This window comes from Corvus kubaryi, unplaced genomic scaffold (assembly GCF_017639235.1).
Source record: "Corvus kubaryi isolate FWS band 111438036 unplaced genomic scaffold, C.kubaryi_AGA036_p1.0 37385, whole genome shotgun sequence".
Classification (NCBI taxonomy): domain Eukaryota; kingdom Metazoa; phylum Chordata; class Aves; order Passeriformes; family Corvidae; genus Corvus; species Corvus kubaryi.
The window spans coordinates 1,521,202-1,549,197 of NW_024581127.1; the positions used below are offsets into that span (position 1 = coordinate 1,521,202).

The 27,996-nt window shown below is 37.6% G+C and overlaps 1 protein-coding gene across 2 annotated transcripts in view; it reads right to left on the bottom strand.

Moving 5' to 3' along the window:
- Positions 1-556: 556 nt before the first annotated feature.
- Positions 557-27,996, bottom strand: part of ARMC1 (armadillo repeat containing 1) — a 35,883-nt gene continuing 8,443 nt past the window's right edge. For both annotated transcript variants that reach the window (XM_042035964.1, XM_042035963.1), the window contains exons 4-7: positions 8,419-8,608; positions 3,577-3,693; positions 3,419-3,493; positions 557-2,872 (exon numbers count right to left, since the gene is read on the bottom strand). In XM_042035964.1, the coding sequence (XP_041891898.1) occupies positions 2,681-2,872; positions 3,419-3,493; positions 3,577-3,693; positions 8,419-8,608 (574 nt within the window). In that variant the 3' untranslated portion in view covers positions 557-2,680. The remainder of the gene's footprint in view (positions 2,873-3,418; positions 3,494-3,576; positions 3,694-8,418; positions 8,609-27,996) is intronic.

Below are 27,996 nucleotides of genomic sequence, written 5' to 3' on the forward strand. Positions count from 1 at the left end.
ATACCAGTGCTGGGTCTCCCAGTTCAGCTCCTTTTTAGAAGGCTCTAATTTTGTAGTAATTTTTTTTTTTTGGCCATGTCCTTAGCTCGGAGCAAATAGGTTTTCTTACTCTTCATCTGACCTCTGAAAAAGCACAAGCATAAAATTAATGAGTGTGCTATGAGTTACCCCCCACCCCTAGTTTTTCTCAAATTTCTCCAGAAGTGTTGATTCTTCTTAATTTCCCTAATGAAATATGACCTATATAGCATCAGTTATTAAAAAAAAAAAAGCTAATGTCCAAAAAAGCCCCCTAAGAATGAATTTGAGATAATATCCTCAAATATCTTCTGCTTACCCACTTTTTACAAAAACTTTGTTTGAAATGTAAGCATGTTCTACACAAATACAAAAGCCCTGCTGAGATATACAGCAAAGGACTCACTATGATTGGACATCTGCATTCCTCTCTGTTAAATTAAAGATGAATAAATACACTTCTAAAACCACAAATAGCTTAAAAGAATGTCAGAACTTTTAAGAAGGTACCAGGTTTTCTTTAGACAGTAGGCGCCAGTCATGTTTTGTTTAGTTATATTATCCTTTATTATTTTACAGTGTATTTCAAAAACTTTTACAGATGCCTTAAACTGTTCTACAAGAGCTGCAATACTGTCATAAAAGCACACCTACAGACTGAATGCACAAACAAACTGTAATACCTACTGGTATTGAACCATTAATATCCAAAAGGTGTAGTCTTTTAGCAAATAGATGTGCAGTAATGCAAATGCAAACAGATGTTAATGCAGAAAAACAAAACTCTGCATTCATGGCTATAGAACAGAGGACTTTTCAAACACATTTGGTACTGTAACATTCTAGACAGCAATATGCGTAGTATTACATACTTAAAGCAATACATGCCCTGAAAAGCCTGTATTTTCAATCTGTGCGTGTAAACCTGAATCAAAAATAAACTAGATATATTAAAAAACATGAGATATCTAGTCTGCCAACAGGATTCTGTTTCTTTTTTTTTTCCCTAGAATGACAACCTGGGTGGGTGAACTCTGACCTGCATTATTATTTTACATTATCGTATCCTCAGCATTTCTGTAGTATTATGACAGCCTGTGGGGTTTTTTATTTATTCCTTGTGCATAGGCACAGGAGAATAACTTTGATGCATTAATTTTCTTTTCTGAGTCTCCAAGTGGTAAATATGATTCATATTATAGCAAATACATTACCACAAAAAAGCACTGTATAATGACATTTATAACATGTTTCAAAGTTCTCAGCTGTATTTCTCTGGTGCAACAAAACAGGGGCACTGCAGTTTTCAAGCACTGTGCATTGAATCCTCTCACACACAGTGAGCTCAGATATATGTTATTCTCTATCTACAGAAGTTTTGCTCTTATTATCACTTCTGCTCACAGGAATTACTAAGACATCTTTAAACTTATACTGTCTGTAAGTTACAGGGCAAAGCCAATTGTCTGCATATGTTTTTAAGCCAAGCTGATGTACTTTCATGGGAGTCTCATGAAAGACATTAGGAGGAAACAGTAATTGCAGATAAGAATTGTTAGGGGAAAACAAAGAGTTAAAGTCAAAATTTGTAAGTGTGGCACTGTGGCAAAAGAGGCATTCTGTCCTGCTTTATACTTCAAGTTTAAAGTTTTAGTTACCATTAAATACTTCCTAACAGTAAACACCATTTCTTAATCAAATATAGTCTACATTCCTCTATTTTCTGCGGGCAGAGCTGCAATGGGTCATCACTACATTAGACCACAGCTTCTTCTGCTAGTCTTCCCAGCTAGCCTGAACAGCAGTCAGTGGTATTTATTAGTTACACATTTGTGTGTGTGTATATATATATATATACACACACTGATATATATATATATATATATATATATATATATATATATATATATGTCAGTCACACCCATCATTACAAATATGTTCTAGTTTATTTACTGTACAACGTATGTATACATATTTGTGTTTATTCAGTCCCTTTTTTCTTATCTTAAGCACTCCAATAGTTAAGGGCAGGCTGGGAAAAAAAATCAATATACATAAAAAGGTTACACATTTCAAGTCTGTAGTGATTCTAGTTTAACAGCAAAAGGGGATCCTCGTGTTCATGCTGTGAACACAGCTGGTAAAAACAAAGGCAAAAAAAGAGGCAGACTGTATTTTTCTCTGGAGTCAAAATCTAGAATTTGAACAAAATAATGTTAGTCCAAAGGGATGTAGAAATGAAAAGGGCATTCCATTTAATGTACAACTGGAGCTATTAAGAATTTTCTTTCACAGAGGCCCTGAGACTTGAGTTGAATGGATTCTCCCTAGCATGTGTTTCACGTGAAGTCAAACTTAACTTAAAGCTCTATATGTATAGCATACACATTTGGTATATAACAGTGGACCCATTTTTAAAAAGTGAAGCAATAAAATCTACATGAAAAACTAATGAAAGAACAATTTGATTGGAGGCCTCTGTCCTTTGACCCCTGCCCTATCAGGCCAAATGTCCAATAAAATGTAAAATGCAGCATACATTTGCTTAATCTAAAATTTTCGTGATGATTTATTGCAAATTGCACCTGGCAGTTCACCACACCAATGGAAAACTGGCCCCCTTGTTGGTTCATTCACACAGTCTTTTAACACCAAATACAAGTCACCAGTAGAAAGATCTTGATAGAAAGTTTGCTGCTGTGCTGAGCCAGCTTGCTGCACCTTCTGGGTGTGACCCAACACGAGACACTGCTTTGTCCTGTTCCTTAGTAGGGCTCTCATCTTCTGGCAAATACTCAGGTAGATCTGTGTTCTGCTCTACTTCCACTGGAGTATCTTGGAATGGAACTAGCATCTGGTAAAACACAACAGATTAAAATTATGTCAAATCTTGTAACTTAAAAGAATGAATCAAAGTTATAATAGATACATGTTCAGGGTGACAGGCATGCACATTGTGAGACTCCTCCCCATTGCCCTATAGAGCAAGAACATAAATGGACCCTACTATGCTTAGAAGATACACAAGAAAAGCTTTTGCTTAACAGGGAAGAGAAAGTATCAAATAAATACAGACTACCTTTTAGTGTAGCTGTGAAACAAAAGCACATCAGCAACTCCAACCAAGAAAACCCACCACGTTCATTATGACCTTTTTCATATCACTACGGAGCTAATCAATTACAGCACTTTTGTCCTTCTTCTGAACAATAATTTCTGCATAACTGTTCTGTGGATTCATATCCTGACATAGGATACCCTTGATTCCCCCTGTACTGGATGTGTAGCACTCATGCTTAAAAAATTTTGCCTACCATCAGATGTTATGGGCAGAGAGGTGCTGATACTAAAGATACAGCTGAGCTGTAACAATTGGTATTTAGGAACATACAGATCTTACCTCCTCACCACTTTCACTTTTCACAACTTGCTGTGCCTTCATAACTTTGGTTGATGCTATTGCCGTTGCCAGTGCCTGCAAGTACACAAAAAAAAAGCAAGAGCTCAGTGCAACAGAATGCAATAACGTGAGGATCTGGAGGGTTACCAAGCACTTACCTCTGCTTTTAAATCTGAGCGAATTCGGACCACGCACCTTTGAACAGCCATTTGAAAGGTAAAACTAATAACACCTTTAATTTTCAACAAGGCTTCTTCACAAAGATTCCTTCGAGACTGAAAAACAAACAGAAGTCCCACAACTAAAAAACATATCATGTGAAAATGCTCACAATTAATTATTAAGGTGTTCCTGGATGTCTCCAAGCACATGGTTACAAAAGTGTGGTTGAGTAACAGAAAAACTAAGACTTACATTTTAGAGCACAAATATTAGATTCTCTTGCCACAAAAAAAAAAAAATTGCTTACACTTAAGAAGTCAAAGAAGGATGGAATCAACTGTAAATAATTAGAGAAAAGTGCTGAAAAGCAAAGAATGTTTTTCTCCGTGCGATCAGCTAAACAGTTCCCTCTGGTTAAGTTCTGATTGACTGAAGTGCTCATTGATGAGTAGGTAGTGTTTAAGTTGCTATTTATCAGACACCTTGGCTCCATACTGACTGAATGCATCAAAGCAGCTGTTGTATCTTTCAGCTGCTTCATCTGTGGCAGCTCACAGACATCATGGCACAGCATACACTTAATTCTTATTTTAAAAGGAAAATATTTGGTTGATAACCCACAGAACGTTATGTATAAAGCAAGTGACATCATCTACTGTGCTGTAACATTACATTGACCCGTAGTAGCTGTATCTGCTACATTACCTTAGAATGTTCTATTTTTTCCTTTTAACATTTGCACAAGATGATTGTAACAAAAAGAATTAAAGTATACTTCTGCTAGCTCAGAAGGGGATAAAAAGAGATGGACTGTATCAGAAATAAACTGACAGCCTTCACATAGGTTTAAAACAATGATATACTTAACTTTTTTTCCTGTAAAGTTTTAAGTAATTAGTTATTTCAAAGCATATTTACATTAGTTACTGTCATAGGTTAGCAAGCATAGTCCCGGAAGGGACGTCCTTGCTAAGGGGTGCTTACAGTTTCCTCTGGGAACTGATAGAACCTATCAGCTGGCCAGTTTGAATATGGACAATTCTCTAAGCCACTTAAAGTTGTGATCACCTCTGTGATCCACATTTAAGAATAGGCAAACTCCCCCTCCAAGCTCTCTCTCGTTTCCGGCGCTGGGACAGGTGGCTGCAGGGCCCGAGCAGGGCCCAGTGGGCCCGGCCAGGCCCTGCTTGGGCCAGGCCGGGCCGGGCCACGGCCATCCTGGAGCCATGGACCTGTTCCAGCCGTGGAACCCCCCCCCACTGCCTTGCCGTGGGCAGCCGGAGCGGCTCGGCTCTCCCCCCTCTCCACTTCGATAAGAAAAATTCAACATTCCAGCTGCAAAGCTGCAAGGCCGAGGTGAGATTAACCCTTTTACTGCTGTGAAGAGCTGAAAACCTGAGGGAAGAGAGAGAGGAGATGCTTAAAGCTGAAAGTCTGTTGTGAAGCTATGATATATCAGAGTATCCTGTTGTAATTTCATGAAGATATGGGGGGTGGAGTGTTCAACTCGTGAGCAAAAGCACCTGCGCTGAGATAGGCAGATGCTGACGCAGCTGTAATTTCATGAGAAGTTTGGACAGGGAGAGATAAACCAGATGAGGACTTTTGCTCCAAACGGGAAAGGAGAAAACCTCAGTCCGTAGAGATGAACCAGATGAGGACTTTTGCTCCAAATGGGAAAGGAGAAAACCTCAGTCCCTAGAGATGCTCCCAGAGATAGTCCTAACGATGAAGATGAGGAAGACCCTTTGCTCCCAGGGAAGGAGAAGGGCCTCTGTTTTTGTTTCTGAACGGCTCAACCTTAAAATTATACCCCAAAAAACTTCAAGAGTGGACCCTCGAAAGCAGTTGCGGGAAAAGCTGCAAGTCGGGGGAAAGGACTCACACGCAGGCAGAGAGACTCCTCTTCCTAAATGGACTGAACGATATTTGGAAGTGGGCGGCTGTCTCGTTGTGATAATGTTTTCATAGCATGAGCAAGAAGAGACTTCTCTTTCTAAATGGACTGAACAAGGTTATTATGGAAGTGGTAAACAGACTGAACATCTTAAGGGTTGTCTTTGAACATTGTCAGTGGGAGAAGGGAGGAAGGTGGGGGGAGGAGGAGAGTTCTGAAGGTGGTATGATTTTTTTTCCTTCTTTTAGGTCTGTTAATAAACTTCTTTATATTCTTTCAAGTTTAGTGCCTGTTTTGCATTTCTCCTAATTCTTATCTCACAGCAGATAAACAGTAATGAGTATTTTGGACCAAACCACTACACTAAATTGGTGTTTCCGCCCGGTTACAAACCGAACCCGCGACAGTTACCAAATAATCACTGGTGAGTATTCACTGTATGCACAACAAGCAAAATAAATTTGTTTAATCTGTGGAAGAACCAACTGAAGCAGTTAGGGGGTTTTTTTTAGCAGTTTAGCATATATATTGAAACAATTCATTTGTGTAAGTTTATGTATTGAAATTGTTAACATTTTTGCATTTTACAAAAAATAGCTTTGTCAGATAGGCTACCTTTACTATACAAAGTATATATAATTGATGCAAAGATGATAGGCTGCCTTACACAAGTGAAAGTTGAAACCTAATTCTGGACACATGAAGCAACACATTCATAGCTTCTTAGCCTAAAGAAATAAATTTATACATGGGTGTATAGTAAGTCTGTGACAGAATTCAGCTTTTTACTCTTAAGATCCCAGGTGAATCACAGACACCTCAGTTTAATTCGAAATGAGGCTTTCAGTGATCAGATAACTGGTAAATCATTTCTTAGAAGACGAAGCTTATTAAGGTCCACATAAACTCCTTAAAAAGCTGGCAGCTCAGCAGCCACCAGCTTTGCTGCACAGACATACTTTGCAAAAGACATTTGACTGGCAGGTAGCCACAAACCCCAGCAATACACAACTAAACGTCTTTCTGCATGGTACTCCTGAAGCATGGGCATAGGCAAGATTTAGGTTATTTCCTTGCACACCAAACCCTGATTACCATGCCCCTCAAAAATACTACTAAAATGTACAGACTAGAAAACTGACTGAGAGGCATGCCACAAACTCCTGCATTATTGCCTTGTTTTTTACCTTTATCACCAAATTTGGTAATTAGATCTTAAAATTAAAACACCCAACACCACATTAAACAACAACCAACCTTTCCCCTCTCTTCCTAAAACAATCAGTATCTACTATTTGAGGTTTTGAAATCCACAAGCATTTGTAGGATCTGCAACCATTCCTAACAGCTTCCATTTACAAATGTAAATCACTGAGAACATCGTGTCTAAAGATCTGTGCTTACACTCCACACCTTTTCAAACTCATATATGCAATCTAATATTCTCTGCTACTTAAGTCAGGAATAAACTATTAAATGAAACTAAATGGCTTTTGTTGCTCACAAGCTTTATCACCCTCCCAGTCCCAATTTATCACAACATTTAAAACAGCATTACAGGCATGTTTAACTTCTGGTGAGCACCTCCAGTATCACTAACATTTCTTTAATCATCTGATGAAATACAGAGCTACGTACATCAGCTATCTCAGTCTCTGCACAGCCAGATTCTCCTGTAACAATGAGCTAGGAAAACATGCTGCTGTTATCTACCTGCAGTTTTGCTCTCTAGAGATGAATATCTAAATACTCTATGCTTTTTCACAATACCTTTACCTCAGCATTGCAGAGAGAAAACTCCACAAATATTGCTAAGTTCCACTTGTTGAAGAAAACAAAGGCACACTTTTAAGATAGAATTGGACTACAGGCAAAATATCTAAACTCACGAAGTAGAAGTGGATGAAATTTCTTGCTTGGAGATACCTGTGAACAAACACACCAACTACAAGCTTAAAAACAACAACCTATTGGACTGAATTTTAAAAATTTCACAGAGTAGAAAAGCCAGTGGTGTTGACAAAGCACTGCCTTTCTAGATAGAGCAAGTGCTGGAAGGACAAAACTGTAAAAAATATTTGTATAAAGTGAGCTAGAGCAGCATGTTATTTCTAAAGGAATTAACTATGGTCTTATGAAAACACAACAGTGGGTATGCTGTTGGTAAACTGGGCCTGTGGACATGCTTACTTGGCAGAATGTAAAGCAACAAAGCAAAGGATCAGGTTTGATCATTTAAAATGGGTACAAAACTGAAAGATACAGAGTCCGGAGGGCACTTGTGGATAACATGCTTAAACAGCCTACATGCTGTTTGGCAGCCGTAAAAAGGCAAACATGGCCCTGGGGTGTTATCTACAGGAGTATGGTAGATAAATCTGTAGAAGTATTCTGACATTACATAAAGACTCAGTGAGACCTCATTAATTCAAATGCCATTCTGGTCACTACAGTAGAAAAGATCTCACAGACAATGAAAAGATGCAGGAAAACCAACTCAAAGAACATACAGCACTTCTAAATTAAGAATAATAAAAAAAATCCCTAGTGTCTTAAATCTCTCATAACTAAAAGGAAACTTTTTTTAGATAAACACACTTATACGATCACAAGATATCCTTAAGTGAAAAATGCTGAAGGCACATTGTTCATTCTATTCTTTCTTGAAAAAGGAAAGAAAATTAGGAGAGGTAGAAACAGAATAGTGTTTTTAGAGTAATTAAAAAACCATCAAGAAAACTGCCTTAAAACATCATCTTTAGGTATTCTAAGTAAGCTCAATTTATGCAAGATTTTATACATATTTCATGATTCAAAATACAATTCACAGAAATGGCTGACAATTGATGATGCCACACAAGTAGCTTGACTGGGTTTCTGTGGTCAAAATACACCTCAGTACAGCATGCTTTATTTACACAAACTCTGAAGGTTTCCTTACCGAATCATCAAGGCCATCTATATGCAAAACCACCGTCTTGGCACGCTTATTTGTGCTGCCGAGGAAAAACTGTGCTTTCCGCCGACGATAATTCATCTCATTCACACTGTCCATGTCTGACATGTTGGAAGACTGAAGGACATCATAGACTTCAGAAGCCAGAAGTTTAGTCTCTCCTGGTGTAGTGGTCCTTAAAGAACAAAAGGGACTAAGACTTCCAAGTATTTGTTTTCACATTACTACTCCAAAGAGCTATTGATTACATCCTTGCAACTGGAACACTCCATGTGGTACAGTAAAAACATGGCAAAAATGTTAAGTGGGGAGAGAAGAAATTGGGTAAAACTATTTTCTTTTCCCGACTCCAATTTTTATGTCGATTTGTTGATTCCATGATCATTACAGACAAGTCTGTTCTCAAACAACATGAACAGTTTATACCAGTTTGACAAGTACAAACCAAACACGGTAGTAGAGGGTCAGTGCTCCAGGGTTACTTTGTGTTGAGCTTTTTTTTTTTTATAATGAAACTTCTCCAATTGCCTTGTGACATGTTTTGTTTCCCACTTTCCTTGCTACACAATAAAAATAATTTCTCTGTAGAACTGGCATCTTTCCAAATGTTTTCTTCTCCAAAGTTACTGAGCATCAGCAGCACAGCAGAAACGCAAATTTTCTTAAAGAATCCAAAGGTTATTCCTGATTAAACTAGAATTTATGGCATGAATTATATGATAGCATTTTTTTAGATAGAAAAAAAAGTAGATAATAGACTCAACATACATTAAATTCTTATGATTAATTAAAACTAATTTTAATAAGGTACTAACATAAATCTGTTGTCCAAATTCAGCCCTGTTCTAATTTTGCCAGTGATTTAAAGCTTTGTGTAGAAACAAAATTATTACTGCATCAACTTGCAATTAATCTTAAAATGATGAATGACAGCTTTGATGCTTTGTTTAGCAACACTAAGTAAGTAACAAGTACCTTTAGATTTATTTTTTTTCCATTTGACTTCCTTAATTACCAGACATTAAACACATTTTCCATCCTACCATATGGACAAGAGAGAACTCTAAAGCAAGCATGTTAGGAGTCCTCAGCTTGTGGTGGTCTCAGCTAGCCTTTTTTTTTTTTCTTCTCCGCACCTTGTTTTGAACAGCACCCATTTGGAAAGGAAGATGTCAGTTCGTGTGATAATTCAGTAGGTTAACAACATTCAAAGGAAAAAAAAAAAAAGAGAAAAAGAAAAAAAAAAGAAAAAAGTGGTAATAAGCAAATAATCAAGACCTAAAAAGGGAAAAGCATTCCAACATATGTTCAGTTTTAAATACATGCTTATGTTCTGCTTTCCTATACTGAAAAATCACTTATGTTAATCCACAGAAACAAGTGCTGGGAAATCACAAAGATTTCAACATCATCCTTCCATAATTTATTAGATAAAGTAATAGAACTGATGATAAAGCCATGCAAGTGGATGCCTTGAGGTAGTAATAAATCAGCTTTTGCTAAAGTGACATCTTATCAAGAGACTATTAGTTTTGCCAGTTTCTTTCAACAACAACAATCCTGTCCATATAAAGTGATTTACAATAGAGAAGTTTTATTTTTTGGTAAGTTTAAATACAACTCACTAAGCAAACTATTGAAAATGTCACTATTCCACCTACAGCACCCACTATGCTGTTGGTTAATGGGTTTTGCTTGAAAACAACTGTACTATTGCATCACAGATTAAAAAAAAGTCAGAAAGACAAATGAGAAATAAAGCATCCTTAATGTTTGCCATAATAGATATGTATATATATATATGCATATATACACACACCTACACAAAAGAAAGAGAATTTAAAGCTGTCACTATGTCAGCAAATATAAAATATTCAAGTGCCTAAAAGCAAAAAATCAACAGTGATTCTAAAATATGTTTTATTCTCCCAACATTACAGTTGGCACAGTTCTTGCAAAACTAATGACCTGCTATTAACTGTACTACTGAAACAACCTGTTGACTTTAAAACACAAAAGTAAATTGGGTCTTATTTGACACAGTTATTCCAAGATCTTCCTAAAACAAGTCTATACTGGTAAATTTTATGTGCATACACACATATGCACACACACACTCAAACAAGATACTCAGATAATTTCCTGTATTTTTCCAAACAGAGGATTACTACTATATACCACTCAGTTACCCCTATTACCTTTAAAAAAAACCCCAAATGCAAGACTTTAATCTTTATATAAAGAGAATCTGTAATAAGCAACTGACTGTGTAATAAAAAGCAGCCAGAAACTCAGACACTACACTACAGGGGCAAGGACAATGGCTGCCACATAGAAATATCGGATTGCAAAACAATCCCAAGCAAAGGTATAAATCAGTTTTATTCTGCAGAAACAAAATACTATACTTTCAGCAACTCAGTTAAACAAAGATGCTCAAAATTCCCGACAAAACCTTCTACAATTTTAAGTGTACTGGTAAAATGAGTGAATACAAGTTCTTGGCAACCTGTTATTCTTTCATTAAAGCAATTTCTGCAACAGTTGTAAAAATAATAGAAACCTTTGTAACTTAATATCAGACTAGATGAAAGGAAATTTTTTATGATAAGGGGGGTTAAACACTGGCACAGATCACCCATAGAAACAGTAGATGCCCTATCCCTGGAACCACTCAATGTCAAATTGGACAATTCAGTCACAGATATCCCTGCTCATTGCAGGGGGTTTGGACTAGAGGACATTTGAAGGTCCCTCCCAACCCAAACTATTCTATGATTTTATGATCTTTAAGGAAAAAAAGTACCTATCTGGAAACAAGTATAATACACCCTCTTTATTGCAAAACCAAGGTAATGTTCAATGCTGAGTCTGTTTCTTTATATCCTATATTGCTATTAAAAACAAATACAATGAAACTGCACATAAAATTAAACCACAGAACAGTATAAGTTTTTTTTAAAAAACTACTTTAACTCACAGGCTGTGGTTTCGTTGCCTAAAATGAAAAAACTTTAGGAGAAGAGTTCTGAGGGCACTGACACCAGCCCTCCCAGCACCTGTGTGTCAGCAGTTTCAGACAACACTGCCCACAGCTGTCTGACCCAGTCTCCTGCCACCACCAGAGCCAGCACAAGGGAACTCTTGCTCTCTCTCCCACTCCAGTAGAGCACTTTAGTCACCACTGAAGGTGCAGGTACATTCTATAAAGTCACTGTGCAGCTAGAGCTTGTTTGAGAACAATCAATCACTGGAACAATCTCACCAAGGCACATGGTACAGCCCCCATTGCTGAAGGTTTTCAAGATACAGTTGGACAGGGCACAAGATAGTCTCATCTAGGCCCCCCTTCCCAGGAAAGGTTGAACCAGATGATCTTTTGAGGTCCCTTCCAACCTGGGCTGTTCTGTGATTCTATGACTAGTGTTCTGCTATCCTGCTACGGAAATGGTAGCATCTACTTAGAGCAGAGCAACAGTTGGCAGGAGTTGGTTACCATCTCTTTCAGAGGCAGTAACATCTTACATTACTTCAGCAAGATTCAGAAGATGCCTGTCAGAAACCCAACCCTTTAGTTTTCACTGTCTTCCTGAATTCCTGTCATCCTAGATTGCTGCCTGTCCTTCCATCATATTCACCCAAGGCTGGCTGTATGAGCAATATGAACACAGAATCCAAGTGACATGTGCTGTATCTGTCAGAAGAGGATACAAGAAACAGTTCTCATTTTCTACACAATTAAAAATAACTTTTTAAACATGGTCCAAGTGCTGCAGAGGTTTTATTAGCACAGCAAGACATTTTAAGTTTCAGCTAACCTTAAAGGACGTGAGAACTAATGGCTATGACTCCAAAGGTGTGTGTGATGTGGGCAGAGTACGGATGCTTGGAAAGAATGTGTAAGCAGTGTACTGCATCACGGCTGTACAACTAGCATGTGACTTAAGTACACACACAGCAACATAAATGATAATAGAAGGGCATGACAACCTTCCTAGCATAGCTTCATCTGATGCAAAGGTAACAAAGACTTGGTTTCTTTCTTTAGAAGAAGCACAAAGACTGGGAAAGACTAGTATAGTGGGTTTTCCCCTCTTAGAGAAGGGTAAGACATAAATAAGTTTATAAATATATACATGGAAGGGTGAGCATGTAGAAGATAATCTCACCCTTTTTTAAGATATAGTATTTTCTGCATCTTTTTTAAAATAAAGATGTGTACATACATGTACATTACATACAAACTCCTACATCAGAGGAAACATGCAACTGTAACCCTGCTCAAAGTAGAGCAGACCCTGTGCACTAACACAGGAACTATTACATGCCTTTCCTTAGCGGCACCCATTGTGCTCTAAAGACACATTAGCCAAACATGTAACAAACACTACAACAGCATTTCATTCCCATGTTTCTACTCAGTTTAACACCTTGACACAAGAGTTTTCCAAATAAAAGAGGGGATTTTCTTTACCCAAGCCTCAATTACATCCCAGACTCTATCAAAAGGAGATGTATGTCATTTAATTCCAAAACTTTCACTTCTGTAGTAATTCTGCTTTTGGATGTACTTGCTCAGTTTGTCCACTACCCACAGTAAGATGACAAAGTTAATTGTTCATTCATTAAATGTCAAAGCTCTGATAAACTCTGAACCCCTGGGAAGGTGATGGAACAAATCTGAAGGTGCACAGGAAGGGCAAGTATGGATTCAAAAAGAGAAAAGTTGCGCCTGAGCACCCCAGGAGCCTTCTACAATGAAATGACTGTCTTCACTGGGATGGGAGAGCAAATGGGTACTGTCTGTTGACAGTATACAATCCCCACAGAGAAGCTGATAAAGGATGGACTGGCTGACCAGACTGTGATGTGGACTGAAAACTGGCTAGATGGCCAGGCCCAGAAGGTGGTGATTGAGGCCATGAAATCTAGCTGGAGGTCAGTATCTAGCAGTGTACATCAGGGGTCAACACCAGATCCCATTCTGTTCAGTATCCTCATTAAAGATCTGGGGCACAATGGACCCTTACTTAACAAGTCTGCAGATGACACAAAACAGGAAGGAGTGACAGATACATCAGACAGCTGTGCCAGAGAGACCTCAACAGGCTGGAGAAATGGGCTGACAGGCATCTCATTAAGTTTAACAAGGGCAAGTGCAAAGTCTCACACCCAGAGAGGAACAGCCCCAGGCACCAAGCAGATCAGGTGCAATCCCAGAACAACCAGCTGGAAAGCAGCTTTGCAAAGAACCTGCTGGTCACGAAGATCAGCATCAGCCATCAATGTGCCCTTGCAGCAAAGAAGGCCACTGGTTATTCTGGGCTGCATTAGCAGGAGTGCTGCCAGCAGGTAGAGGGAGGTGGTCCTGCCCCTTTCACCAGCGCTGGTGAGGCCTCGCCTGGAGTGCTGTGTCCAGGTCTGAGCTCCTCCATACATAAGACTCTGCATCCTGCAGAGTCCAGCAAAGGGTCAGGAATATGATTACAGGGCTAATGAGAGAAGAGAGAGACAGACCTGGGACTGTTGAGTCTAGAGAAGGCTCAGGGGGAGCTTATCAATGTATAAAAATACCTGAAGAGGGGGCAAAGAGGACAAAACCAGGCTGTTTTCAGTGGAGCCCAGTGCCAGGACCAGAGGCAATGGCCACAAACTGAAAAATCAGAAAACACTTTTCCACTGTGAAGGTGACCGAGCACTGGCAGAAGCTGTCCACACAGGTTGTCGAGTCTCCATCCTTGGAGACACTCAAATGCTGCCTGGACATGGTTCTGGGCAATGTGGTTTAGGTGTCTATGCCTGAGTAGACAGGAGCTGGATCAGATGACCTGCAGAGGTCCTTTCCAACCTCAATCACCCTGTGAGTCTGTGAACACATATTGAGAAGTCATTAAGTAAATTCAAACAGCAATATGCATGGAGCACATCCATTTTTACCTACTTGTGGATCTTTACTTTTTCAGGTTAAGAATATTTTAGAAGATAGGCTTTTACGTAAGTAAAACAAAAATTTATTTAATTTTCCTGCCAACTATTTTCTTTACACATTGTTTTCCGAAGAGTTCTGCATGACAGATTACATAACTCTAATGCATCTGATAATTAGAAATACTGATTTCAGAAATTTCCTGCTTTCATATTTAGATTGACAGTTCACTGCTCAGTCCTAAATTGTTTTATCTTAAGGCATCATGAACTAAAGGCAAGACTAGATGCAAAAAGGAAGGCATTGTTCTCAAAGTCATTAGAACTCGTCAGTTGGTATTTCAGATGTTTTCACATTCATAGGATCACCCTTGAACGGCTAAGGTTGGAAGAGGACCCTGAAGACCATCTAGTTCCAATCCCCTGCCATGGGCAGCGACATCTTTAACTAGACCAGCTTGCTCAGAGCTGCATCCAGCCTGCCCTTAAACACCTTCAGGGATGGTACATCCACAGCTTCCCTAGGCAACCTGTTCCACTTTAACTTATAGCAAGATCTTATTACACACAGTCATCACAGAAAAACTATTGAGATTATTACACCTTATAATAACAATTTAGTAATTTTTAATACAAAACTTAAAAATCCAATAGTTCATTGGTTCAAACATGACATTGATTTTAGGAGAACACTGCTCCCAGTTTTCTCACTCAAAACATATAATTTCTTTATAATTCTACTTAGAGCAATAACTGTATTTGGTAAATATAGTATAAAGCCAAAGATGAGATCACACAGGCAAACTAAAGAAATATTTTCATCTCAAGTAACTTCACAACATAGATCAAAAAATCAGTGTATATAAACTCACGCAGCAGTTTACATTGTTACTCTCTTATCTGAATCCAATGTAGCTCAAGAGTACTCACTTTGTAATCTACGGACCAATCTCAGCCTTGTACCGACAGACCTTTTTTCTCCAGGGTTACCCACGAGCAAGAGAACCAGACAGACAGAGAGACCATTCCCAACTCCTAGGTTTAGAATCGGGCATCACTTACAACTCAAGGCTGACCTGTGGGGCTGTCCTGTGCAGGGCCAGAGCTGGACCCAATGGTCCTTCTGGATCCTTTCCAACTCAGGATATTTTACAATTCTCAGGATACATGGAGAAGAGCTACAGCTCATTTCTCTAAACTGAGAAACCTCTGTGAAAAGAGGGCAACCTAGACTCTATGATAGAACTCACGCCCCAGAACTCTGTCAAGATCTAAGCAAGGAAAACGATACATGAGAATGGTATATTTGCAGTACATCGCTTACATAACACCACTTTCACGCAGGGAAGTGTCTGCACCATATATATTTTCAGTTGGCCTGGCCCCATAAGTAAGCATAAGGGCATGACATATAGCCTTACAAATCATGGACACAGGCTGTGGTACAGCCAAACAGAAAAGGTGGATGTGCACTGTATGGTTCATCACTGTGCCCTTGCTCACTAATACTTGGGACACCAACACAAAGAAAAGAGCAGGTCTGTAAAAGCAAAATAAAAAAGTAGCTAACAGTGGTGAAGGAAAGATAAACTCTTAACACAAAACTAAGGAAACAGATCTTGACGTTTTAAAGTTAGCTCAGGTAAAATTTCCTGTATTGACATCTCAAGGATTTTACATAGAAATGGAAAGTAGTACCTTAAAGCACAGATCTTTAAAAAGAATCCACTACACAATTCAAGTCTAACAAATACGAAGAGTTTGAAGAAGAAAAATGTCTTCATTATCCAAGTTAAGGCTCCAATATTTGGCAAGACCTCGGCTGAATGCCATCCTAAATAACCTACTCATAAATTAAACGTAAAAACAATTCTCTGACCTAACTTACAGAAGAATCCTAAATCAGTGAACATAATTAAGGACTGAATGCATAATTTTTCCTTCAAAATACTAGTTTGAGATACTCCATTTACAGAGTGACGCAAGCACCTTTCCAAAATGTTAGAGAATATCTGCTTCTATGTGATGATAGGTTTTTTCATTTGATCCCAATCCTCTTCATACATGCAAGTACTGTCCCTATAAGGCAGAGATAATATTTTTCCCTAGGATCCTAAGTAGTGATATTTTCAACCAACACTTTATTTCCGTAGTAAACTTCATTCACTGCAATGAACATAGTAGCCCATATGACACAAAAAGCACAAGTAAGAATTCATTTCAATCCATGGAATTCTATCATTCTATTCTACCATTGTTGGCCAAGTGCATGCATATCAGAATGTTTAAAGTATATACACGGTAGAGATTTATCATTTAGTTATGGGTACCAAATGGCTAATCAACATATACTCGGATCACTATGCATTAAGACCACTGATGTATTTGTTTCCAGGTAAACAATTTCTTTTGGAATCCATTCTTCCTATACTTAAAGACAGAAATTGTCTCCAGCAACTAAAGGGAGCAGTAAGCTGCAAAGAGTTCTGCAATAGGGAGGGTGCAAAATCACTAATCCTTGATTTTGGAAGTGAGACACAGTGATTGACATGGTTTTGATGAAAACTTTGAGCATGAATGACAAGCCTAAAGAAAGAGCATGGTATTAGAGAAAAAGCAATCTGTTTCAAGACAGTTATCTGATCTAGCTGCTTTTCTGCCTGTTCTGCTCCAGTGCCAGGGCAAGATTCTTTCTTATCTCCAAGAATGCTGCTCTTTCTTGTAAGCTTTTAGTGCATCCTGTGATACAGTGGGCTCACTCACAAGCATGTGACTGCTCTCCTGACTCGTTCCAGGCAACAGGCATGTTATTTGAAAACAACTTGAAGAACAGCATTACTTCAGTGCACACCTTCTCAGAGTCCCAGTATGGTGCTATTACCATGCAACACCTCAGTTCCCTCCAGACCCAAAACACAGCAAAGACCAGACAATATTATAGAGCAGCTGACAAAATGATTACCACCTGCCTTCTGAAAAGAAAAAAGTTAAAATCCTGAAGAATACAGACTGCAGGATCCTTATGTTGGTCAATAACAATACGTTAAGCATAGTAACATTAAAAAGAAAAACAATTTGTAGGTGTAGAACAGGAAAAACAAGAGAGCCTGTAGGACTGGGCAAGCCTTAAGTGACAAAAGAAGCAGCAGCACTATGGATCTCCAAACCCCAAAACCAAGCAGGTGGACTGCTCAATGAACCTGTGCACAGCCTGAGTACAGTTGTGTTATGTGACTGCATTCCAGTGGTATCAACCATGTGCTCCAAGGCTGCTGCACCATGGAAACAAGGCAAGGTCTCACAGATTTTCCTAGAATGCTCTCCAGAACTGCAAGATACCTGCCACTTGGCAAGCCTTCCAGACTCTACTCATGCAACTAGCTGTGAAATTTGACCAGGAGACACTAAACTAAATAGCTTGCAATGAACAAGGAAACCTGATGTCTTAACGTTTATTTTGTACTTAACAAGACATACCCCCCTGAAATTAGGAGTGAGGATTGGATTTCCCAATGTGACTTCCAGCTCAATTTACATCATATACCTACTGACCCTGAAATTGTACAGATACCCCACGTAAATGCTGGGATGTTCTGAAGACTGTTGAAAACAAACAAAAAAGCTTAAATATTAAATGAGTTGTAAATAAGAGTAAAATCACAGTACAATCCCATTAACTGCTGTAAAATAGCGACTGTGATAAAATTTAAACATTTAGCAAATTGATTAATTACCTGTAATTAGAACACTTTCCTGACTCATTCTATTGTCCTCTGATCACAAGAAGAGAATGAACTTTCAAGAATGGGATAACAGAGTTGAACATATGCCATATGCTTAACCCAGCTATTCATCCAATTTTGTTTAACTCATGCTATTTATACACTAAATGGAAAATCAACTTTTGATCTCCCACAGCTTGGTATCTACCATATGGACATACTCTACATTAAAAAAAAAAAAAAAAAAAGCAAAGCAGGGCCTGTTAACTCAACTAAACTCAAAAGGCTCCATAGTAGCATTTGCTAGACAAGAGTCCACCTAACAGACAAACTCCATGTTGAATTTCACAGTTGCTAATTCCAACATCTTGCCTGCTTATGAACAGTAATAATTTCATGGATGGCAGAAATCATGTTTATTATATGCTTTCAACAAATTCCATCAGGGTTAAAAAAAAAAAAAAAATCTTAAGGGAAACAACTGTCTCTGGTCCTTTACAATGAAAGATATAAAATGTTGGCATTAAAAAGCCAATTCTTGATGCTATAGTGATGCAATGATGCTATAGTGATGCAATGATGCTATAGTGACCAGGTAGAAGTATTGGTAGTGCTGAAATCAGGCTCAGCACAGAATCATTTTAGAAACATCTTGAAGGAAGCCTAATACCACTTTCTTGTGTTATCAGCATGCTAACAGCACTAAATATATAATATAATAATAGATTATTATAGTTTATAATTACCTGGAAAATCCATTTATATCTTAAAAATCCCATCATTTATTTTAGTTTTTAAAAGGAAATTCCCTGAAATTTACTGGAGAAAGTTAAAAAAAAAGAAAAAAAAAAACAAGGGTTGGAAAGCTTACAGATACAGGCTTCCCTAAACAAAGCCTGCATGAATAATAAGAATTAAACTACAGCAGCAATCTGTCCCAGAGAAAAAAAATGCAGATTTAATCCATGTAGGCATATCTATGTCTAAGCTTTGTATTTGATTAATTTGCTAATATAGTTAATATCAATTCAGCAGAGACTCAAAGGAGGTAACTATTGAAACATCTTGTTTTCCTACTCTTAAACTACTTACTTATTAGCAAAGATCTATTTTTTTTTAAGCAAGCTAGTATTAGCAGCTTCACTTCTAGACAAAGGGACTGCAGTCCCCATGTAAAACAGGCTGAAGCATACAACAAGGTTTTAAAAAAATGTTGTGGGAATTTGATGATGTACTGTATAAATACAGCATGTGCTAACAATTTTAATTTGTTTCAAGTTATTAGATAGGACTTTCTGCTATAAAATACCATAGAACTCCTGCCGAAAGGTATTGCAGCAGGTACTGCAAAACAACAAAGTATCAAAACATATTCCTGGATAGAAATACATGTAATTGAGAATAACATGCTTTTACATTAATTGTTCCAGAATAAAATTCACTGTCTTCTGAAATAACAGCTGAATCTAGAAACTACTAATGAAAGCTGTTTCATCATTAGTATCTTTACAGGCATTTCCCTTTGTAGCATTTATTGCCTGTAATACCCACGTGAAACTATGTAAGTTCTAATCACACACCAGCACCGTACCACATTTATTGATCAAGCAGCACTAAAAAAAAAAAAAGAGTAATGAAAGGGTAATCCACTTATGGTTTATTAGAAAAATAATCTGCAATTTTTTGGGGATGCTTACTGTGAAGGTCAAAAACCAGGGACAAATACCACCTGTGGACAAGGTCACTGTAAACCAAGTGTAGGTATTTGACACTGGCAGGGGAAGATGAGAAATCTCACAGTGTTAAGTATGTATCAACTTCCTCTTCATAAGTAAATGACTCCAGCCTACAATACTGTCAATCCACACCTGCACTAGTATGCAATACTTCATCACACAGTTTGTTACTTTGATTTCAAAGCATCTTAAGCCTTCTTAGCTCTTAATTTTAGTACGCACCAGTAAAAGCCAGCATATTGAAGAACCTACCTCAGCACTTTTTCCTGTAAACTCAATAGTAACCAGAGAAGGTCACTGTATTCCTGAAATGCTTTCAACACCAGCGATGACAAGGTTTATCAAGCATTAAAGGCATCCTGTGTTGCCATTACTAATGCTGACTCTTCTGCCAATCCACTTAAATCTCTACCTTTCCACATAGGTACAGAGCTGCACCACAAAAAGAAAAGAAGTTGCCTTTTGGCACACCATGTCACGCAGATCTTGAGGCACTAAGTTCAGCATTATAGTATTTGTTTCCTATCCTACAGTCTGCAGTTATTTAAATACCAACTCCGATTCTATTATTTTTTAATGTATCATAACATTGTCTCTCACTCTGTAAACCACTTCATATTTTTTATAATCAACATTTCTCAGAGTTCCCTATTTGTTTTAATATAGAGTCTGCAAAAAAAATAGGAAGTAAAAACATCTTAAGCTTAAATGACATTCTAAAATATTTAACTCCCTGTTTCAGCCAATTTCTAAATAAAGAAGAAACTGGCTAAGACATTGAGTACAAAAGGCTTTTAAACAGATGTGGTTTTATTAAAGTTACTTTATACTTTATAACCTTCTCTCAGTATTTCAAAGTTCTCTGCTTTTTTAATTCTGCAATACCCATCACAGTATTTCTTGCCTACAGTGAAAAGCAACTAGCTCATTTTTAACTTCCCAACTGATTTTTTCCCCATTTCAACAGAAAGCACTCGAAGCAATTATGACTGTGGCCCTCCCTCTGTCAGAAAAACATCAGAATAATGCCTGTTTACTCAGTAACAGGTACTAAAACTTCTTTTCCAGGTTTAGGAACCTATGATTTGGTAATTGTACATAAATCACCACTGTAGAACTTACGCACCTCAGCGGATAGGTAACTACTTTCATTGCTTGAAATTAGTATTATCACATTCTTAAGCCAGTAATTGTAAACTAGCCAAAGGCTATGATTTTGAAGAACTTGCAGGTACTCCTTAAATCTTACACTACATAAAAACAGTGCATTAATAACGACTTACTTTGTTACTTCACTATTTGGCAATTAGTTAACATGAAATTCTCAAAATGCCAATGAAATGAAACATTTATATAAAAGAAAAGAGGCAAAAGAAACTGTTGAAATGCAAGCACTGTCGTGTCAGAGAAAGTTTTGCATTAACTGCAAGTGCTGCACAGAAACCAATAACAAAAGTTCTACTGTTTCATGGAGTGTGTGAATGCTCTGACGTAGCACAGTAAAAGCTGGTCTATTGAACCACTATGTACTGAACTGTGACTCTGAAAAGTCAATGGAAGCACAGTACCTGGATTAAACTGAGACAGACATCAGGCAATGTAAAGCTGCACAACCAACAGTCCTGACAGAAATGCCAGACACCAAGTGGAACATTGTGAGGTAAAAGCAGTAGCTTGGAGAACAAAGAGCAAAACTAAACTGTATTTCTGACTGCAGTCAAAAATATTGTAGGAGGAATTACACACACGACAGAATGAAAAAAATAATAGCACAATAGCACAAACACAGAAAATCCAAAACCAGAGATTAACAAACACCTAAACTGTTGAGTATAGAAACAGTACTGATCATATAGAACTCACTAAGCAAGTTACATGCAAGTAGAAATAATGACTGTGTAATGTCTCTTGGACTAGAGAGGTCCTGAGATAAACAAAAACCCAAAAAAAACCCCACTAGCATCAAAAAGTCCCTGTTGTAGGGCACAGAGCAGACCCTTCCATTGGATCATGCTTTTGTATTTTTTTGCGATCAATTTTACACACACAAACAGTGAGCTTAACCTAAATTGTACCTCTCATAACAAACCTTTAGAACAGTATTTACATGACTGCTAATTTCTGTTACCCAAAATATAAACTCACAGTAGTACTTCAACATGTAAATTACTAGTTACATTTGAATTGCCAATGATCCGGTCTGACTAGTATTACAAATGACATCCATCTTTCCAAGACTTCAAACCTTATTTTCTTACCTCACAGCAGCCATAAGATTCTCCCAGAATGCCTATTACATCATGACTAAAGTCTAGGTTAACAGCAATATTATAACACTAGGATTTTAACTAATGCTTTTTGTGTTTTATTTGTTATCATTTGTCCCTGTGCCTGCACCTCTGTGTTGAGATCATAACTTCCTATATATGGTTACTAACACTGAAATACACTAGAGGAACCAAAGACTGCTGAACCAAAGTCTGAACTTCTGTTGGTTTGCCATGATCCATAAAGAAAAAGAGAAGGAACTTGTACTGAGAACATGCCTAACTAACTGAGGTAGCTCACTACATTAAACCCTCTCCCCCAGATAACCTCCTTCAAGTACCAGAAAGCCTTTGACAGACAAAAGGAGCTTTCAGTTATTTAGAATAAATAATGTGGTGTATTTAAAGAGGACATACAGGTGTCTCCTACATTTCGTAATATTTCATTGTTTTGTTTGGGGGGGAAGGGGGCAGAGGAGGCTTTCTCAAAAATAACTTCAAGAAACAATCTATTTCCAATACCTGTAACATTTAGAAAACATACAATAAAAACATTCTTTGAAGAAACTCGGGGTATCTAGGAGAGAGGGGCATATTAAGCTACTTTGCTTAACAATGCTGAATAGAACAGCCTGCAGGCGTCTCCCTGCTGTGACCTTCTATTATTAACAAGCACACTGCTTCAGCAATAAATACACTGGATCCCCACAGCCCACAGATACACCAGCAACCAAGGGTGTCATTTTCTCAGGAAAAATAACAGGAAAGCAAAGGCCGGGAAAGTTAACATGGAACAGACAGATATGTTTGTACTACTCTTCCTCCAGGTGATACACTACAATTTGGAAATAATACCTAAAACCAAAGTTTTTGAAACCTACTGCTCACATGAAAATCTAAGACCTAGGATAATCATATTTTTCTCCAAAAACACTTCTCAGTGCAGAATCATAAGTACTGTAGAGTTCAAAAACAATCATGCAACAGAATCATGCTTCCCATTACCCAATCTCAACTGTTTCTCAATTCTGACGTGCTAAAAAACCATGCCAGGATTACAAAAGCAGCATTACTAAGTGATTCAGGTAGAGAAAAATAAAATCTCTATAGTCTATAAAAAGCTGTTTCCTTCTCCTTTGCAGATCAGAATTTAAGTATTGCAATTAATAATATAAATGCATTAAATGTAAGATGTTTACAGAGTGTTTTAGATGTAATTTCTCACAAAGTATTATCTTGAAGCTAGTTATATGGCAACATGCCTTTAATCATCAGATATCCCTTGAAATACATAGCTTGCCTTCTTGCTAATTAATATATGGCCTTTGCCCTGTCTTTCCCCAACCATTCATCCTCTCACAAAGAAGAAAAAATAGTATGCCACACAACAAAAAAAAAGATAAAACTATTGTGATGCTATATCCCTATTTTAATTTCAACAAATACTATCTGAAATACTTGGCTTTTGCCTTTTTTTTTTTTTTGTCAGACATCATAAATTTAAACTTTGCTGGTTTCGACAAATAATTAAATATTCAAAAAGTGCAGGTAATTAAGACTACCAAAAATTAGAATTGAGTAAGAAGTCAGCAATTATAGACTGCATGTATTTTACCAGATCTGCAATGGACTCTAATTAAACACATATTAATTGCCCTAATCTTCTTAGGCAAGTAATAAATTGGAAGAGCTGATTAATGCACTGGATTTAGTTCAGCTTGTTAAATCTGACAACCTGGCAAAGGAAGGCTATCTTGAAAAGCTCTTTTAGCTAAGTAATTGGAATTTTACTCTCAGTAATTTGCCGTTCCATAATAAGAGCTATTTAGTATATTGACTCTTCATCAGTGTTTTTTTTAAATACATACTAGTTACATTGAAACAGTACCATTATGCTGCTCATAAAGATTATGAAAAATTATGAACTTTGACCTTTATTGTCCATCAAAAGACACTTTCACTCTGAACACAAATTAGTGTATTTCCTTGTAGGCAATAAATCCTAATTAATTTTAATTCTAGAAGCTGCTAATAACATTTTAGAAAGTCCATATGGACCCATTAAGTTTTCTATACAATTCATAAAGCCAGCAACTAAACCAGTTTTTTCTGCTGATGACTCCTGGAATACAACGAAACACCAGTATCCAAAGAGCTTCAATCTCTCCTCTCTTTTTTACCTATTTATGCAAACACTTCTCCACATACACATGACAAGGGAGTGTAACATCTTTGTAGTATCAGCCATTAAAAAAACAGAGAAGTTTAGAAACCTGCAGGTAGAGATTTTAAAGGTCTGATATCTCTCCAGCATAGTTGCTTACTCCTAGCTTATAACATGGAAAAATGCATCAAGTTTTGCTTAAAAATAAGTAGATGTAGATGAACATAAGAAAAAAAAAATCTTCCTTGCTAAAGAAAAAAGCAGCAAGTAAAGAACAGGGAACCAGAAATTTTTATACTTGAAAAATGTTTTGAAGTATTTCATGAAAGTTGAAACAGCTTTTCATATGTCCTAGAAAATGTGAAGGTATATAAAGCCTTTCACATGAAGAAGCTTAGAAAGTCATGTGTTCCAAATCAAGTTCAGTCAGAAAAAAAAAAAATCCTAAATATAAAAACATCTCACTGCCTTCCAATTTTTATTCCGTACTCCTCAGAACTGACATTCCATACTTCTCCCAAGAACCTCTAACTTCCAGGATCTACATTTAAAATTTGTTACTCTTCTGTTAGCAAAAATCTAGTGTTCATACACCTTGAAAATCAGTCACAGTGAACCTGAAATCTATCCTTTATTCCTTAAGTGTAGTATCAACTAAGGAGTCAGCCAGACATCAGTTTTGAGCAGCAAAATGATTTTCGTAACTGAGCTTTGACACTTATAATAAGCAAAATACCAAAAAGTTAATCAGATAATACTAGAGTACCAATAAGCCATGGAAGGAGACATGAAAGTACCTCAAAGAACTGTCAAACTCAGATGTCTCAAATATTTCCTACCCATTCTTCAGGATACAGTGCAATTTACTGCTTATCGTTGAGGTCCCTAGCACAGGAGAAATTCTTTACTGTGAGGGTGGTGAGCCACTGGAGCAGGTTGCCTATAGAAGCTGCGGACGCCCCATCCCTTGAAGTGCTCTGAGCAACCTGGTCTAGTGGAAGGTGTCCCTGCCCAGAGTAGTGGGGCTGGAAGTAGATGCTCTGTAAGGTCCCTACCAACCCAGACCATTCTATGATTCTATGATTGGATAGACAGGTGGCACTCAATTTCAACTCTCATCCTCAGTAGTCTTCATGAAGGAAACAGTACTTTACCATCATGATACTGAGTTTTAGTAAGTGGTATATTCTTTTTCCATTGGTTGTGTATTACTTGCAACAAAAGGGTTGGGGCTTGTGCCTGAGGCTCCCGTGTACTACTACAAGAAGTCCTCAGTAGAAAACCAATTCCAACTACTTTCCAGTTGATGGCATTAACCATTTAAAGATGTGTTACACTTGTTAGCTGCACATATGTTATGAGAAGAAATTCCATATGTGAACTTGAGGTGTCTAACAGAGAGACCTCCAAGGCTTATAAAAATACACATGATGAGAAAAGCCCTCAAATTTCAGGATTTGCATAACTGAAAGCAAAAGAGAAATGGAATTCTAAAAAACTTCAACTTCCTAGCACAGTATCAGTTCAGCACTGCTGAACATAAACTTACATTTGAAATATGACAAATATCCAGTTTGTGATTTGCCTGTGCTCCATTCATTGCTTCAGAAGACATACCGCAGCTTTATCAGTGGCAGAATATCATTTGTTACAAATCAGTACTGAACAGGGAAAGCCACTCAATGTTACTTAGTTAAGTAAGAAAATGAAGTGGACAATGAGAGTTGAAAAATTCTTGGTGAAAAAGAACTACTCAGATGACAGGATGTGCCTCATCTGTCAGGAGCAAAAAGCCAGTGACTACAACTTCTGGTCCAGAAGGTGCTGGGTTCTGTCTCGCTTGAAAGAAAGAAACAGTAACTGGAAAAGCAGAAGTCTGACAGAAGTTCCTATCTTTTTTGTATGATTTGTTCGCATTTTTGTAACACATTACCAAAAACAAAATTAATCCCAAATTAAATCCTGAAAATAATAAAAAAGTATTTTAGGTAGAGCAATGAGCTAAATACACAGATTCTGGAAAGTACACAGGAACAGAGAGCATGAAGTCATTTAGACCAAAGCATCTATAAACACTTCGTTTCAGTTCAACAGACTACAATATCTTCTGGTAAACTGAAATCAATTAAAAGCTAGAATCTGCATTTTGTAAAGCAAATCAAAGACACTAGGAGACCTTGTTTTCTGCCCTACAGACTTTCTAACAAAAAAACCCACAGTCCAAAACCATTGGGTTTTGTGATTAAAAAAAAGTCTACACTTATCTTCTCAGCACTTTTCTACCATCTTTCTCCATATTTATGCAGGCAGTACAAAACTTAACTTCAGCATTTCCTGTCAACATTAAAACCTAAAATCCTGACAAGCACATGACAAAGTCTTGTGGTTGAAGATGCTATGTATTTAAATTTTCATGATATCACACTTTCCAAATGTTACAAGCATACAAATCAAACGTATGTTCTTATTGTTGCCAAAGAGCTTTCTAGAAAAAGAAAAAAAAGAAACACCTACAAGATTTCCAGTTTTCATTGACTTATCTCTCATTTTCTGCACATATCTGAACTTCACTCTTTTGGCCCTTGAAATTGAAACCTACAAAAAAACCTTGTTGAAGAGATTTTCATAAAATTCTTTAATGTTTCCCAAGTAATATTTGCAAGCTACAGAGACTGATAACGAACTACCAGTCCCCTCTCAACAACTTCTTCAGGATCTCTCTGCACTCTAAATAGACATGTTATCTATACTAAAAGTGAGTTCTTTTGAAATACATGCTTCTGTAATTACCTAAGTGTTTCAGGTCTTACTGTTATTATAAAAGCAGCAAGCAAAGACTTCTGTATATTTCACTTAATTATGCCTGTCCTTAGAAAAGGTGAACATTTTAAAACTTAATTCCATTTTTCTCCCCCTACATCACATTAGAACACCTATCATTTTAAAGGTTGTAATTATTTCATTATTTTTAAAAAATTGACACCTCTTCTGAATTTTAGTAATTTCATTCCTTTTTCTTTTTAAGACATGTTTTAAATCCTTGTGTTTTGCGTAACTGGTGAACCACAAGATGATATTCAGGCATAGTGCTGAATTCCATGCCAATACATAATCATCTTTAGCTTCAGCACAGTTAATGAAGTACTTAAAGGTAAACAGTAGTAATATTTCCTAGATCACACAGAACTTGAGCACAGACCATAATTTCCCCTCCTTCAGGTTCACATGTACAGGCAAGTAGTGTCAGACAGAGGGAAATACAACAATCCTGTAATATCCAATAATAATCCTGATCATGGGCTGCATCAAAAGGAGCAGGGCCAGCAGGTCAAAGGCGGTGACTCTCCCCCTCTACTCTGCTCTTGTGAGACCCCACCTGAACTGCTGAGCACAGTTCCAGTGCCCCCAACACAAGAAGAACACAGAAATGTTGGTGCAAGTCCAGAGGAGGGCCACAAAGTCGGTAAGAGGACTGGAGCACCTCCCTTACACAGCCAGGCTGAGGGAGTTGGGGCTGTTCAGCCTGGAGAAGAGAAGGTTGCATGGAGGCCTCAATGCAAACCCTTTGGTATCTGAAGGGGCCCACAGGGAAGCCAGAGAGGGACTCTTCATCAGGAGCTGTAGCGATAGGACAAGGAGCAGTGGGTTCAAATTGAAAGAGGTTAGATATTAGGGAGAAATTCTTTATGTGAGGGTGGTTAGGCACAGGAACAGGTTGCCCAGGGAGGTCATGGGTGCCCCAATCCTGG